The sequence below is a fragment of the Diorhabda sublineata genome, chromosome 5, assembly GCF_026230105.1.
Source record: "Diorhabda sublineata isolate icDioSubl1.1 chromosome 5, icDioSubl1.1, whole genome shotgun sequence".
NCBI classification, from domain to species: domain Eukaryota; kingdom Metazoa; phylum Arthropoda; class Insecta; order Coleoptera; family Chrysomelidae; genus Diorhabda; species Diorhabda sublineata.
The window spans coordinates 27,324,107-27,342,053 of NC_079478.1; the positions used below are offsets into that span (position 1 = coordinate 27,324,107).

General features: G+C 33.7%; 1 protein-coding gene across 2 annotated transcripts in view; it reads right to left on the reverse strand.

Annotated features, from left to right (window-relative positions):
• Nucleotides 1-432: 432 nt before the first annotated feature.
• Nucleotides 433-17,947, reverse strand: part of LOC130443949 (neuropeptide F receptor) — a 139,850-nt gene continuing 122,335 nt past the window's right edge. The window contains exons 6-7 of one of the 2 annotated variants that reach the window (XM_056778860.1): nucleotides 7,327-7,566; nucleotides 433-788 (exon numbers count right to left, since the gene is read on the reverse strand). In XM_056778860.1, the coding sequence (XP_056634838.1) occupies nucleotides 756-788; nucleotides 7,327-7,566 (273 nt within the window). In that variant the 3' untranslated portion in view covers nucleotides 433-755. Of the gene's footprint in view, nucleotides 789-6,806; nucleotides 7,567-17,947 lie in introns of those variants that run through there. The other variant, XM_056778859.1, reaches the window with a different exon arrangement.

Genomic DNA, 17,947 nt, shown 5'->3' on the forward strand with positions numbered 1-17,947 from the left:
TTCGACCTTTATATGATAGACCCTTGAATCTTCTCTTTTTCGTTTATTAGCCAAACCTACAACAAGTATTAATTGTAATTTATATTGTTACTGTTTAATATTTTTATTACTTGCCCTGCAAAGCACAAAAAAGAGCTTAAGTAGTTTAGCATTTTTGAAGTATTTGTATATTTAATATTTTTGTTTGATAAAATATTTGATAAAAACTAATCAGTCTACATAGCAGTGGGTCCCCATAATTTAATTTGCCGTAGAGCCCTTGGTTACCTAGCTACGTCACTGCGCCCAATATAAGTTTACCATATAAATAGAATACAATCATACCGATTATTTCTATTGAGTTGACAGAAATTTTAATATGATTGATATGAATACTGATGCTGACTTATTAGTCACGTAATGGAAGATCTCCCCCGTTTTCACTTTATTTGATATCAAAAGCTTTTTTTAATATATGAAACACATAATTGTTTCCTGGTTATTTCCTTCGATGAAGTAGGATAGGTAGTGAAATGAGCGTAGTATCAGTATAATCAATTTTATTTTATCTATAAAGAGTAGATTTTACAAATTCCAACAACACTGTAAATTCACTAGCTCACTACAGTTTCAACACTTTATCACAAATAGGAACGGAGTTATGGTCCACATTTTTTAAGCATCATTTAATCCGTTTTGAAACTGAAATGTAATTTGGAAATTCACATTCATGATCGTTGGTCCATATGTGATATACAAGTAATTGCAGATCGTTCTCATGCATTTTCGGGCTTCACGTGTAATTTTGGCTATAATAGATCAGCAAATATGAGAATTCATGTCACGTACATTATTTATTTTACATGCTACTACTCCCTATAATTGATGTTACGAGGAGGATAACTTATATTGAATTTGAGATTGTTATCATTCATAAACCATTAACGTAAGGTTCCGCATGAACAACAAAGAACAAAATTGTGGTTAATGTAAATTATACATATGAATAAAGGCAACGCAACTAAAACCTCAATATTTGGTATGATCATTTAAACTTCAAAGTCATCCGACATATTTGACGACTTTTCAGAGTAATTGATAATTTTACGGGGTAAGTGAATCGTAACTAAGCGTTCAGTAGACGGAAATAGAAAGATTTTTATTGGTAACATTTGATTTAATTCTAGACCTTCGTGGAATACACATTGAATTGGAAATAAACGAAGTAAATTTCTCCAAATATCCTCGATGAATTGATTGTCACTCATTAGTTCACAGCACATTCAATTTTGTATAATTTTTCTATCCTCAATTATCCTCAAAATATGAACCATTGTCGGGATATTTGAGTGTTTCCTTAATCAACGTAGTGAACGTTTCATTTTAACTGCAATCGTTCAATATTCACCTTCTTATCGAAATTGATGAAGGAAAAATATTTAGAATGAACAACTACTTTGTGTATTTACCTACGGTTGATATTAGAAATGAAATATGATTCAAATAAACATTCCACTCCAATGGAAATGGTAAGCCTAGCATGTCTCTTGAAGAGCAAAAAAAATATACCCTGGTCATTCATTCTTGATATTTTAGAGTATTTTGAGATAAAGTCGGTAAATAACAACAATTTGCTGCTCCGTTGTACTATTACGATGCAGTGAGATGGTGTATGAATGTGAAATATAGTGCTAGATAAACTACACCACGAGGTTCAGATAGAGGATTTCATCCCGAATTTCTTTTTTAATCATGTGAATACAGGATTGTGCACGGGCGATCCCGGGATCCCGAGATAACTACGGGATTACGACCCCGAACGAAAATGATTGTTTTACATCAAAATCTCTTTCTATTTTGGCGTAATAATTGAACAAATATTTGTAAAATATATCAAAATTCGTAAGCATACAGAATGTTGAACTTCAAATCTCTTAACTTCAACCTTAATCTTAACAGCTTTGATCTCTTAATAAACATAACTACTACCACATTAGATAACACAATGAAATTAGCTTTGTCTACCTAAACCCTACAGTACAAATCATTATGGGCCGTGGCGTGAATGTTGGTAGTTGAAATTAGCGTGCATTACTTCAGATTGCGAAATAATAATGCATCCAAAGTCTAATTACCATGTTTGCTTCCCAGCTTATTGCACAAATATACAGACCCAGATTTTTTCTTATAACGATAAATCATCTCTTACTCTAAATTGACAAGGAATCAATTTGCATCCCAGCTTCCTTCTCACCTTCTTTTTCAATTTCACAGTTGTTCTCCATTTTTTTAGTTAATATGATAATCTGCTATTTCATAAACTGTTTACTTGGACTGGGGAACAATTCATTGATATTTTCATTCAAATTATTACTGTCAATAGTCTGAATATGTGGATTTTGTGAGTAGCTTAACACGCCACTCGCTTATTTCTACCGAAGATCTTTAATTCAATCTAGTATATCAATAAATTATCAAGCTCTTTTTTATATTCTAGTTTCACATACTTATACAGAAAAAACCACTTTGCGAATTTCTTTAATTACTTCTTTAATATCAGGTTCATCTAAATCATCAATACAACTATATGGAGTGGTATCAGGTAATTATTTATAAAATGAATCGCATAAAGCTGAATGGATACCATACACAAAGCAAATTTGATGCTCTGCTTGTTCACTTATAGCATTATATTTCGACTGTCACGTCATTTACTATCGTTACAGTATCAGAATCCAGTAAGATATCCAACCCAAAACGACGCTCTCATAAGATACGAATACAGGTCAAAGATTCATTAATACGAATAAGACAACAACCCAAAAAAATCCATATTGAATGAATGTTCACATTCACATATCTTTAATTAAAAGTGGATGTCCGTGGTTGCGCACTGTGGATACAGATTTAGATAAATAACCTAACCTATAGAGATAGAGCTTTCTTTTGACATTACCAAAAAGCAAATGGAAGAAACCTATCCAAACATCATTTTCCATGAAATAGTCCGCCACTGAATCTATTTTCAATTTTAGTGGAGGTTCTTGTGTACAATATCATGATCATCCTTCAAACCCGGTAAGTTGCCTTTTCGAATTACTAAAATTAATTCCAGATCTTCACCATCATCCAAATCATCCATACAACTTGATGTACTGCATTGAACACTTATAGCATTATATTTGGACTGTCAGTTACTATCGACACAATCTCAGTATTCAGTAAATATCCAACCCAAAAAGACGCTCTCAAAAGATATGAATACAGGTCTCCGCATTCGAAGATTCATAAATGTTAATGAGGCCACATTCCGAAAAAATCCATATTGAATGAATGTTTACATTCACATATCTTTAATTACAAGTAGATGTCCGTGATTGCGCACTGTGGATGCAGATTTAGATAAATAACCTAACCTAAAGATAGAGCTTCCTTTTGACATAACAAAAAAGCAAATGGAAACCTATCCACTACAGTCATGGATGTGGCTGCTGCTGTTTCTACTTTTAAGGAATATTTTAACAACGAATGAGTATAATTCTTTTGTAAATCCTCCTGCGTTTTCAGAATAGCTGGAAAAAGCTTGAATTGCACTGATATTGGAGTTGGAAATCCATTCTTTTATTTTTTATGTATAAACTCTCTTTGGAAAGTGACATCGAAGTGAATAGATCACCTAACAAACGAAGTCAGCTGCTAAAATCGTTCGGGATCCTAGGACTCGAGATCCCGGTATCTAGTCCTCTAGGTTCAACGTAATGGTCAATTCGGTCACTGGACCTCATACCTTTCAGGATTCACATTACCAAAACTAACATTATCGGTTCCTTAGAAAAACATATTTTTTAAGAATGGATCAATATCCAGACTGTCATCAACACAAAATAACATTGATAGAATTGGATAGATTTTTCTGAATGCATATTAAAACAAGTATCACTAGCTATAAGATTTAGTTTCCAATTTTCAGTAGCTTACAAGTTTTGAAGATACTAGGGGGAGGGAGTTTTTCGATATTTTAAATTATGATTGGAAGTAGTTTGGTATTAAAAGATTTGTAGTCATTGCCAAATGCTCGTTATTCTTGTACATCTTACTATATAGGTACTATGACTTCTCACAATTTTGTTATTTGATCTGAACTGAATTTGTTATAATAATTATTCGAAGATTAATCATTAGAAAATTATAGTTGTTTCAATTGCAGTTCCCGATAAATTGCAAAAGAAATAGGAAAATAGCTGAAAATATGTGTATCCCATGAAGAAACACGCAATAAGAGTCACTTTTGTATTAAGTTCGCATTATTTTCAGCCGTTAAGTTTTTTTGGAAAAGAAACATAAACATTAACCTCTTCGTATTCTTAATCATTTGGTTGATCGGGATATCTTATAATAAGCATGGAAAAAATAGCTGTCTATATAACTTCATAATAACAACGGGGATTTCGCAACTGCGAATGACGCTGACTTATTAAGGATTTTTTCGTTTTCTGGATTGCACATAGACCAGGGTAGCAGCCTTTCAAAGTGGTAAAAAGTGAGAAAAAAATGATAGTAGGATGAAACTCATTGGAAAAGGAGGAAACAAAAATGGGAACAAAAATAATTAACGGGTGATCTGAGGTCAGTAAGAAGTGGAAAACGAATCACCTCATTTTCCGGGAAAACTACAAGTCCTATGGAAAAATTTTACATAGAAAAGTTGTAGATAATAGAGAGATTCACAACTTTTGTATACACACTTTTTTCACACAACGTTAAAATTTAAGTGAAAAATTCAAATACCCAAGCTCTTGGTTATCAATTTTAATCTTCCACAAAAATATTTTTCCATGAAATTTGATGTGAACTTACCTTTTTATGTTCCAAACGCACTGTAATTCATTCAATTTGCAATATCTTAGTCTTAACTTAAAGAAATAAGGGATGCACAATTTGAGGAATACGTGTCTAAATGAACAAGAACAGATAATTCCATTTGGAAGCTAATAAAAAATTCCAAGCTCAGGATAACAGCCCCATCTGTATGAAAAAACGAATAGTGGGCTAGAAGCGACAAAGAAAAAGCAGATTTATTTGCAGATCATCTCACTACAAACCTCCAGCCATTAGGTCACGAAATAGACCAAGAAGTAGAGCAAAACCTAGAAATTTAATTGAGCACAAGACTCCCCATAAAAGCAATGACTACAAAAGAAGTACACAATGAAATAAAATTACTGAACACGAAAAAAGCACCGGGCTCCAACCTAATAATCATCAAAATGCTGAAAGAGTTGTCACAAAAAGGGTTAGTGATGCTAACATACATTTCCAATGCAATTCCAAGACTAGAATACTGGCCAAAATCATATAAAACTGCTCAAATCATTGATTGGTGAACCAACCAACAAGTGATCTTACCGTCCAATAAGACTTCTACCTACAATGTCCAAACTCCATGAAAAATTACTACTCATAGAATAACTGAATACCTTTCTCCACAGTAATGGATCTCCTGCCATCAATTTGGATCCGACAAACACAATCGACAGTGCAACGTGTCCACCGACTCACGCAAAAAATAAATAAAACCCTGGAAAACAAATAATACTGCTTTGCTGTTTCCATCGATATCGGACATACTTTAGACAGAGTATGGCATCAAGGACTGCTATACAAAATTAGAAAAAAACTTTTCTCTCAAACTACTACTACCTACTTCTAAAATCAAAGTTAATGAGACCAAATCTATAAATGTAACATTCACGCTACGTAAGGGTATATGTCCATCAGTCAAGATAAACAATACAGAAATACCATAAGCCAATCGTACTAAATACTTACACCTATACAGAAAAACTTAACTGGAAACATCACAACACAAAAAAAAGAAAACAACTTGATCCAAAAGCAAAAGAACTACATTAGTTGATAAGAAGAAAATTCAAAGCCTCACTTGAAAACAAAACCCTTATCTACAAATATGTCATCAAGCCTATATGGACATATGGAATAAAGCTGTGGGGCTGCGCTTCCAAATTTAATACAAATATTATTCAGAGATCCCATTCTAAAATACTCCGTCAACTAGTGGATGCTCCATTGTATATAACAAATCACACCATTCATGTGGACCTGGGAGTGTCCTCTAAACAAGAAGTTATCGAATAGAGTATTTTCAAACACTACAAAGCCATAGAAACCCACACAAATTCACTACTAGAGGAGTTGTTAACGCCAAAAAACGCAAAACGACTGGAAAACAGTTGGCCAATAGACCTAATATGAGGAATAATGTGAGGCCTACATCACTGGATATAGGCCTGATCAAGACATTATTAATTATCTAGCACTCGCGGCCAAATTAAGCCATAGAATATATAAAATATTCTGATTGTTAATAAATACTCAAAAAAAAATAAAATATTAATTTTTCGCCTTATTTTGAATTAATATCGAACCACCGCAATTTTCGATTCTGAAATTCTCCCAAAAAAATGTCATTTTTTTCAAAGTTCGGTGAGTTTTATGGTCGTTGAGATCTCTACTTGTAAATGTAAAAAATGTATGTAAAAAAATGTTAATACCACCATTATACCTGTCTATAAAATCGGACAAAAGTCGGAGTTTTCTCGTTTTTTCTCCTTTCTTTGGAGAAAATTCTACTGGTGATGGTAAAATAGAAAACTCAAAACTCACCTACTTTTCAGAAAAAAACTGATATAGTGACGGGAGAATTCGATTGAAAATTAAGGAACTTTTTAGATATCACGTCAAAATAAGGTTAAAAAATAAATATTTCAATACTTATGAATTACAGTGTATTTTAGAAAAAAAAAATGAGTTTTTGTAAAAGACAAAAATAAAAAACGAAAACTCGGTTATTTCAATTTTTCACATAAATTTTGAGGTTATTTGAACATATTTGCAACTTCACCATAAACCGTTTTCTACCCTTAGAAATTCGCCTTATCCCGACCTCAGATCACCCGTATATTATTTTTACTTTCATTTTCATCATATTATCCTCGTTTCTCAAAGGGTTTGAATTTAATATTTGAAATGAAATTATTCTCTTTTCAGAAAAATAGTGCTAGTTGAATTCTCAGTGGCTTAAGACCACGAAAAATCAATAAGATCCTATTCCGATTGATTCTTCGATATGATTTCGGAACAATAACATTTACTGGTTTATGAGCGGTAACATTTCTACTAAAATAATATTCCTCTCACGGTTTCCACAATGCCTATTCATAAAGAATCTACTGCACTTAAGTCGTCCATCACATCGTTTTCGTTATTACAATTGAAATTTTTTAACCGCTAGGAGGACTTCGTTAACACTGTCACATCTGTGCTTACGGTATTGCAAAGTTGATAATCGATAGCTCCGGTGACGAGATCGGGCTTCGCTTTACTTTGAGAATTCTGAGAGTTTTTTTTAAAAGAAACTCTCTTGGATTGACCCATTGTTTCAACGCTAGATTCTATGCATAGAATATCTTTGAATTCCTTCCAAAAATTTTCATTCAGACAACCATAAAGTATCGGATTTGAACATGCCGACGACATGCCCATCATATGACACACAGCGTAAACAATCTGAAACAAAAAACATTAATTGTAATGTGGCATTAAGCGAATTAAGAAATTGAAATTCATAGCTTTGCTTTATTTTCATCCATATGGTATTTCAACTTCTAAATTATTCATTAAATACATCAATAAAATGGAAACATTCGACCACTACCAAGTTTAACGGCAATTTTTATCTCGGACACCGGTTTCAATTTTAATTAATTTTTATGTGCAGGGTCAAACGACATAATAACAGCAACCGTGAATCGAACAAGTTCAGGTGCCATCATTTGAGTTTATACATTATACGAGGGCAGTTTGATGGAGGAGTGAGCTGTCTGCAAGGTAGTACGATTTCTTATCGTTGATCTAGCGAACAATCGCGTGAAAAATTAAAACGAATGTTTGGATCTCTTCAAATGTATTATTTTGTCGGTATGTAGCAAAGGATGAAATGAAAATTCCATCGAAGCAAAAGCAGTTTTTTTAGTCAATCACTTTTAAGTCTCTATTGGTTACTATTCCAAAGTTACTATTCCAATTTTTATTGCCTATTTCGAAAAAGGGACAACTATAATTGGCTAGTATTATGCTGATTTCCTTTTACATTGTGAAGTTAAACGATTATTTTTTTTTTCGGACCCACTCACAGATTACATGGTCAGCTCATCATCTTTGCACCTGAAGCACTTTAAACCGCCGAGATAGCGTTTAGATGATCGTGTCCGGTTGAAAATCGAGTCAACACTCAAATTTCGTGCCTATTCAAATGGAACCGTTGTTTGGTATAATAGGCAAATAAATGGCTTATCTATGCGTGCCTTAGCTTATCTCATGTCAGGTACCTCTATCCATCTCCGCAGAGCCTGTCTTACAAGCAGACCTTTGGGAGACGTAACAGCAAATCATTTGACTGCAACAAGTATGGGTGTAGCTATTCATCCCAGTCCGCTTCGTGGCTTCTCTTGTTGCCTGAGTGACTGGGCACCCAAACGAATTGGATTACTAAGGTATTACTTAATAGTTATTGTGTTATAGTAGGACTTTCTGATACTCCTTCATAGGCTTAGAACACACTGTTATCGCTTGTAGAGTAGCTCTGCTGTCTGAACAGATTGAAATTACAGTATTTATATGGCGTCGGTTGAATATCGGGCGCCACATCCAATCATAGCGTATACCTGGGTTTACAGAAAAGATGGTTGTTCCATCACAAAAATGCGCTTGATCATTAGATTGTTATTGTCGAAGAAAAATTACACAAAGTACGTTTCAAATTATTGTCTCATCTGCCATATTAACCTAATCTAGATCTGATGACTATCTGCTACCAAACTAAAAAAATTGGTCTTTGTTAAGGCAATTCAAGATAAATGTGGAGGTGATGACAGAGATAAACGCGTATTTTCCAGATGTAACAAAGATCAAACTTTCTGGACTAATTGTTGAGAGTTAGGAGATTATATTCGAAAATAGAATATTTTTTGTCAAAAAATAATTTTCTATTAAAAAGTTAGTAACAACAGTGACAAACTATCTATTTAAGTACGAGAAGAAATGCCGAATTTATTTTTCAGCTCAAGCCTTGGCTTGAGTGGCCAGATCTAGATTCAAAATTGTAATAATTCACACTGAATAGTAAACGACAAAATCAAAATAGTTTGCTATAGAAGTAAAACGTTGTCCAAGACATGAATATTCTTCAAAAATGTATATTGTCGAAAGCCTAATTTCAATTCTAAAAGATGAAAACTATGCAGATAATAAGGGTTGAAATTTTTTTATTCTAATAATTGAACTTTCTCATCAGAAAGTACCTATAATGTACTCCACGGCAATATTATGATTGTTACTCCTATAAGTTTTTTATCAAAATATTAAAAGTACCATACTGAGTCTTGTGACTGACACACAGATGGCATTGCCATTGTCAAATCCATATGACGTTTATGAAGTACCAGCTTTCAAATACTTTTGTTATTTTCAAAACAATGGATTCGAAACAATTTTGTATGTTGCTGCTTCGGAAAAAACCATTTGTTATCAGTTTACTGAATTTGAACGTGGTCGTGTAGACACCGATGATAGTTAACGTTCTGGTCGTCCAATTGATATGTTTACTCCAGAAAACATCAAAAAATTCCACAAATTGGTTATATCCAATCGTAAAATGTCTGATATAGCTGAAGCCGCAAAAATATCTGGAGGCAGTGTGTTTACAATTATGTATGAACGACCATGAGAAAGTGGGTGCCACGTTTACTCACAATCGATCAAATACAAACAACGCGTTGATGATTCAGAGCAGTGTTTGACCATGTTTACACGTAATAAATCAGATTTTTTGCGTCGATATATGACCATGGATGAAACATGGATCCATCACTTCACTCTGAATCAAAACGATCATATCTGCAGCCGGTGAACCACGTCCAAAGCGTCTAAAGGCACAACAGTCAGCGGGGAAGGTTATGGCATAGAATAGAGTTGTTGGATCGTTTGAATTTAAAAATCAAGGAATAATAGCCTTTTATGTCGAAGAAGAAACCATGGTTTTATCATTCAATGCAGCCATTCACAAGTCAATGGCAACGATGATTAAATTGAACGAATTACATTTCGAATTGCTCCCTATCCGTTTAATCCAGATCTGATCCTCAGTGGCTAGTGGCTATTCGCTGATCTCAAAAAAATACTTATCGACTATGTGTTTTTCTCAGTCACACGACTTATTAGTTATTAGGAGATTAAATGAGAAAAATATATTTGGGCTGAAATCACACAGGTGTTAAATAAGGTTCTGCCAGCAGGTTAAAACACAAATTTAGATTTCTTGAAACATGTACATAAATCTGTTCATATAATATATCAAATTTCCAATCATTATTCGAAGAATCCGGAGCTACATGTCAGTATCAAAATGGATTGTGTCGAGTTAGAATTAAATACTTAACTCCAACTCAAATTCACAAAATTTTGGTGGACACCGAACATGTATAATGTAGTCATGTACAAAGAAACTTGGAGATTTTGGTCTCTCATCTCCTAAGAATAAGTTACTGCATGATGCTAACGAATGCACACAAGAAAATTCGAGTTATTTGCGACCGTGGAAGCATACAAACAACAAAAATAGGTTGTTTCACGGGATTGATGCAAAAGGCGGACGAATACAAAGTAAGGAATGTAAACGTATTATCCCAATTAATTTCTAAAATTATGTGAAGCGATGAAACAATAATGGTTCAGGAAGTAGCGTGAAGGTGTTTTCTCACGCCAGGATAACATATCCAGACATAAATCCACTATAGCAACAGCCTCAATGGCTCAGATGAACTACGAATTTATCACTCATTTGCCATATTTTCGAGATTTTGCCACCTACTGTTGTCAAACCTTAAAAAACACTTGCGTGTTAAACGATTTTCTTTCAATAATGATGTCATATGGGCGGTGAATCACTGGTTTGCACAGGCTGAACAATATTTCTTGTGACACGTATTAGAAATTCCAGACCATAGAATAGACAAAAGTGTTAACCTTAATGAAAACATATATTTGCCAATATCTTATCGAGTATTCCATGGATGGAGCGGCTATAGATATAAAATGATACCAAAAATATACAAATAAAGAAGAAATAATTTGAATTTAACGATTTTTCTTACTTCTTGGCCATCAAATATCGAAAAATTATGTACAGTTTTAGACAAACAAAAGAAAATTAAGTCGAAATATTATGTTCGAGAATATGGGCCTCGAATGAGCGAACGTAGTTTGGATTGCCAGAAACAATTGTGTGCAAATTGAAGTTATTATGGGTATTAAGGATTATACGAAGACCAAGCTGCTTAATGATAGATAATCATATGAAAATGTACAAAGAAAAAATGAGGCATATTCGATTATGTTACTCCGGCAAAGTCCGATGATTATGAAGTATCTACCTCTTAAGAACATAACCTAAAATATAAAGAGGATACAACTCCTAGATTTAAATATAAATATAAAACTTCAACAACAGAAAAGTTGACGCAACGAGGAAAAATGTCGATGTACTTCGTAATAATATTCTATTTAAATACTAACATCAAATTTCGAATGAAAATCCACAGCTTTAAGTCTTCCAAGAATATGTTTTCGGTAATAGGAGAGTTTTTTGCAGTACATCAAGTTTTAAATCTAATACGAAAGTTTTCGTAGTCGTTTTCAAAATTAAAGTTCATCAAAAAGTTTAGTATTTCTTTATTAGTGAGGGTCTCTCCACTGACGAAGGTTGTTGCAATAGGGATATGAAAATCCTACGCTCAATCCAAATTACAATTCCTATTTAGATGTATATGGAGGTCTGTTATTGGAGAAAATATAAAAATAGAAATAAAATAAAAATGTTTCATGTACGGTAGGAGAAGTGAAAAAAGGTTCATTTTGTCTATTCATATGATTATAACATTACTATATTAACTATATTAATAAAAGGGTGAATTGATAAAAGAATATTTACACTTAGATGTATACCTTCCCAGTTTTTGTCCTCCAGAGTTCCCGTTCCCCACTCTCAGATCTCTGTACCAATTATCGCATGTCCAATATATGTTTCCGATTTTAGAGTTGTAAATTCTTTACGTATTCTCCCTGTAGGCTCTCTCCCTTATATTCGGTCTGGTATTCTTTAGATATAACCATAGCTGTGCTCTTTTTTAAGTTTACTTGTTTTTTAGCATTCTACTTTCAATATTTGTCATATTTCTGGAATTCTTATTTTATCGCCTCCTGTGACTTGTACTCGTAGAATCTTTCTCATACAATCGAATTTTATTTAATTCTCATTATTTTCTTATTGTTGTTGTCATTGATCTTATTCATGCCGCTTTTATTTTTCATATTATGCTTCAAAGATACTCCCTTTAGTCTGTGTGTTATTCCATAGCATTACATGGAATGCTTATTGTCCTCGTGATCTTTCTGTCTCTTACTATCGTATCGTCTCGGTGTATTGTTAATCATAAATTTTTAGAAAATAGGCAGCTATTATTCATTTCCAGAGCTGAATCTACAGCCTACACTCAAATACATATATACTTTCAGTTTTATTCATATTTATTTTGATAATTTATATCATTCTTTTAGTTTTCTTTCATATCTTCTTTTACCTGTCTAGAAACAACTTGATCATCCGTGAACAGATCTGAATAAAGCACATTCTGCTCATCATACCATTTGTGTAGCGCAATGGGCCGCATTTTTGTTTTAGTGCTGTTGTTTTTACTATTGGTTCTCATCGCTTATTTTCATTAGTGCTTTTGAATCTTATAGTTTCATAAATCCATTCTTCTCCAACGTACATTTCTTTCAGAGCGTCCCATAGTTATTTTTTGATTACACTGTCATACGCTTTTGTCCAAACGTCATACACGTTTCGATGTTCGTGGCAATGGCATACTTTTTCGGAATACTGATTGTTCTTTGCTCAAATTGTCCTTTTATGGTTTCAGTTAGTTTTTTAATATGGGAATAAAAAGCTTTGCCTTTTAGGGTATATGAATGATTCCTCTATAATATTATTATAATTTTTCACTTTATCAATATGATTTGAACAAACGGATCATTTTACAATGAAACAACAACACATTATTACTTTAGGTAGTTAGTTAATCTGTTAATTTTATACAAATAGATAGCTGCATAATTCCATTGTCAAAAATATCTTACTGCTGAACATTTTTAATTTTAACTTTACTGAAGTTTTCTGTTTCTTATTAATAATTGCATATTTTCGCTATCGAGCGGGATCAAAAAGAAATACTCCAGTTATATTTTAAATTTATTATAAACATCATGAAAACGTTCCTGGAATGATTGCTTTCAGCGATGGCTCACTTTGAGAATAAAGTTAGAAGAGAAGTATGTACTTATTTGCGCTGCCAAGCCTACACATTGTTTTAACATGAGTTTAGTAATTTTTTTCATTAAAAATTGTTTATTAGGTACTGGTTCATTGTTATTTTCAAGCAAATTCCAAACAAAAGTAGGTTAAAATGGTTATTTTATTTGAGTATTCAATAAATTGCATGTACGAAAGAAATAGGAATGAAAACGATTAACAGTCTGTGATAATGTGTTACAGTTTATTTTCAGTTACAATTAATACATTTGGGTTGTGGTTTATTATCGAGTGAGTTACTATCAACCGCATACGACTAGGTAGGTGATGTTAAGAGGACTGATTAATCACGATTTTGAAATTTATAACGGTTTCTCTGCCTTTCTCTTGGCACAGCTTATTGCTATTCATTGAGCGCTAAATGTTTCATTGTGATTTTGATGTGGGCTTTCAGTGGAATATTCATGCACTCCTTCGCGCAGGTACTAATTGTGCTTCCCTAGTCACCAAGTCTGCTTCTCAGTTTCCTTTCTCTTTGTTGTGAGAGGGCATCCAACATAAAGACAAATGAAAAAGTCATTGCAATCTCGGCGCGAGATGCTATAGCGCATTTTTACCATAAGCAATCAGTTAATATTAACAAAAATCTATGGAATTTATGGAATGAATCTCATTAATTTCATTTATTTAATAATTTTTTCTTCATTATATTTCGACAATTTTCATAAATATTGATTTATGGAATCGAAGATATGATTCATAAATAAAAATTTCAATTTTGTAAGTACTTAATTTTGCAGACTCCATCGATCGTTGTGTTTATGTATATTGTAGCTTGCCTTGAAGATACTAAATCTATATTATATGTTACTTCTAAGAATTTTCAATTTCTGTGGTTGGAGATCTTGATTGAAATCTCCACAGTATGACATTATCGTGAAATAACAAATTTTAGTGTTGATCTATGGCAAGTTTGATAAAAATTTGTATGGGAAAAATCACATTTTGGTTAATTAAATTAATTTTTTCCCAATAATGCCCAGAATTTCTTTCGTTTCCCCACATCTAGAGCTATACAGGAATTGAATACGAGAAAATCGAGCTCATTATTTGATGTGAAGAGATATCGCTGCTACAAACGAACGGACAATTCGATGGACGTCAGCGCATTTTTTACAAAAAAAAAATTCTTTGTCAGTTTGGATAAGTTGTAGTTTATATGGAGCAACCGTTTTCTGTCAAATAGAAGTAGTGTATTAATTTTTTTTTATTTCAGTTTAAAGTGCCTCGACAGCGCTGGTCATTGGCACACAGAAACAATCAAAAGTTAAATAGAGGACTGTTACAAAATCTATTACAATACATAAATTAAATTATATTTTCTTATACAGCTTGGTGGCTTCAAGAAACTCCACGAATTTCCTTATTTCCGCCGGGCAGTTAATTGTCTTCTTGAGGTTGGTTTTCATATCAAACTGTTGATATGCGGTAGAATATTCTCTGCAGTCGGTGAGGATGTGCTTAACAGTCACAGGAACTTGATAAGTTCGGCAGACAGGACGACTTTCTGACGATATCAAATAGCCGTGAGTAAGTTCCGTGTGGTTGATGCGAATTCTTCTTATTGTCACAGCTTCTCTCCTATTCAAATATTTTAGGGAAATGTGAGAAGTAGATTGGTGGATGTGATGTAGTGCTGTAGTACTCTTGCTCAATGTATTGTGCCAAGATTTTTTAATGATGTCTTTGAAGTTAATCTTCAGATCATTGGCCAGCTGAACTGGAATTTCATAATGATTCTTTGCTTCTTTGGCATGGGGATTGGCACATTCGTTTTCAGCAATTCCAGTGTGCGATAGAAGCCAGATGGGAGAGACTGTTATATCAAGAGCAGAGAGTTTGGTAGATGTCATGAATGTTTTGGACTATTGGATGGTCGGTGTAATTGACATTGACTGTATGGAAGGAAGGGAGTCAATATATATGGCGATATGTTTATGGGAAGGAGAAATATATTTGAAAGCTTGAAGGATACTGTATAGTTTACCAGTATAAACACTACACGTCGAGGGTAAGCAGAAAGAGCTTACGAGTTCGTGGTTTGTAGTGACTGCGCAACCCACACCGGATTGGAGGCATCCGTATAGATAATTAAGTCGAAGGATTTTTTATGCAGAATTTCCAAGAATGCTTTCTTTACAAAAACGCTAGGGGATTCGTGTTCATTGTAGATGGTTAGTGAGGTATCTACTATGGGAATTTTTTTTATCCAAGAGGAAGAAAAAGGCAATGAAAGTGGAAAGGTCAACGAGAGGTCGGTATTTTGGAGTAGAGGTGCGAGCAATTGAGGGATTCAATTTACAGTTGTTCGTGATTGATAGGTACGGAAGTGGTGGTAAGTAGCGAATGGACAGGATTAGAAGGATTGAAAGATACTTTAGCAGCATATGACAGGAGAAGAGATTGTCGTCTTAAGGATAGTGGTGGCTCATTAGCTTCAACATTGACACTAGCGGCGGGGCTTGAGTGAAAGGCACCAAGGCAAAGGCGAAGAGCGGTGTTGTGTACAGAGTTCAATAAGTCAGTTTTAGACTTGGAAGCGGACATATAGATAAAAGAAAAGATGTTCTTCGAGAGAATTTTATCAGCATGGATTTGTTCCAGTAAAATGATAATTCTAGGTAGGGGGATCTCTCTTATAGTAGATTTATTGCGTTTTGGAGCAGTTGGCATGTAGAGGAGACGTATTTACCGTGGCAATAAATGATTAGGTCATCAGCGTATTGGACATATTTTACGGGAGATGGGAAGTTGTCACATAGCTCATTTATTGTGAGGATAAATAAAGTAGAGCTTAATACTGAACCTTGAGGAATGCCAGTATTTTGTGGATGAGAAATGGAGATTTTACCGTTTGCGGAAATCCTGAAAATTCTATCAGGTAGGAAATTATGGATGAATGATAATATGTTACCATGTAGATTGTATTGAGTAAGTTTATTCAGTATTGCACTTCTAGATATAGAGTCAAAAGCGCCTTCAATGTCGAGAATAGTTGCAATGACGTCGTGATGGTTATTTAATACAGCGGAGATATTTGTTTGCAAGTTAACAAGGTTGTCGTATGTCGATCGATTACGTTAAAAACCCGATTGTGCGTCGGAAATAAGTTTGTATTTTTCAAGGAACCATTGGAGTCTTCTATTGATTATTTTTTCAAGGAGTTTGCAAGTAGTACAAGTAAGTGAGATTGGACGGAAAGACTTATCTATAACAAATAATGTTATAGATGTCAAGGAGCTTGGACAGGGACGAGTCGGATAGTTTTTTGAGAAATATCTACAGGACATCATCAGGACCGGCAGCAGAATTTTTGCAGGACGATAGCGCGCGTTTAGTTCATTTAAATTAATAGCAGCATTGACAGACACAATATCGAGAGGATTTAGCTGGAGTGTGGAGGAGGGCTGAATATATGAGTTATGAAAATCGGATGCCGGATTATGGATGCTGAAATTTTGGGGCATGAATCAGCAGTGTGCCCAGCCTGTTTGCAGAGGAAGCATTTAAGTTTGTCGGTAGAAATGAATATTCTGTGTGTTGTATTTTCATGACTAATGATAGTCGAAGTTTGAAGAGAAAAATCATTATTGGTTGGTAATACGTGAGTTACTCGGCGGAAGCTGAGGACATGTGCGTATTCATCATCAGGTGAGCCACATTTGACGTACGATATAGGAGAGGTGAGTGATAACCCTAGGTCTTGCAGTGCTTTCTCGATGACGGAATGGGTAATGGATGGACAAACATTGGAAATGAATATTCTTTTGGTTGGAGATATAAGCCGACGTATAGGGATTAAATTGGAATTAACTAGGATGCCTTGGTTGTGTTTTAGAAGTTCATCGACTTGAGTCGTCGATGATAAATAAATGCATATGCGACCGTGTGATATTCTGAATGCGAAAATGACATTTTTAGGAGAAACGATGCTACCTATTGATTTAATGTAGTCCAAGAGTACAGTGTTATATGATAAAGGAGGAGAGTGAATATTTGGATTGGTTTTTGGTAGTGAGGGAAGACTTGACATATTGCTGAGATCTTGTTTGCCAAAATCACAGTCAATATTTGAAAAAAATAAGAGAAATGGATCAAATATATAAAGAAATCTCAGCTCGAAAAAAACCAGTCTGTGTCTCAGTGATTGGCCTATTGATTTCTGTATACGTAAATAATTTTAAAGTATATTTTATTTATAACAAAAAGCGAAGAATTTATTATTGTTGTAATTTAACTTAACGATCTGAACCTGACAAGGTATAAAGAGAAAGAGTCATTGTTTGATTTGTTAAGTACTTTTAAGTGAATTTTCGAACATAATTTTTATAGTTACTAAATTATGTATATAATTATTTTTTCTTTTTATTCTGATTCTAAATTACAAAAAAACGAACCTAAAGGATTATAAATATTTTTTTTTTGAAAAGAGGTTATATATGTTTATAACTACTTTTTTGT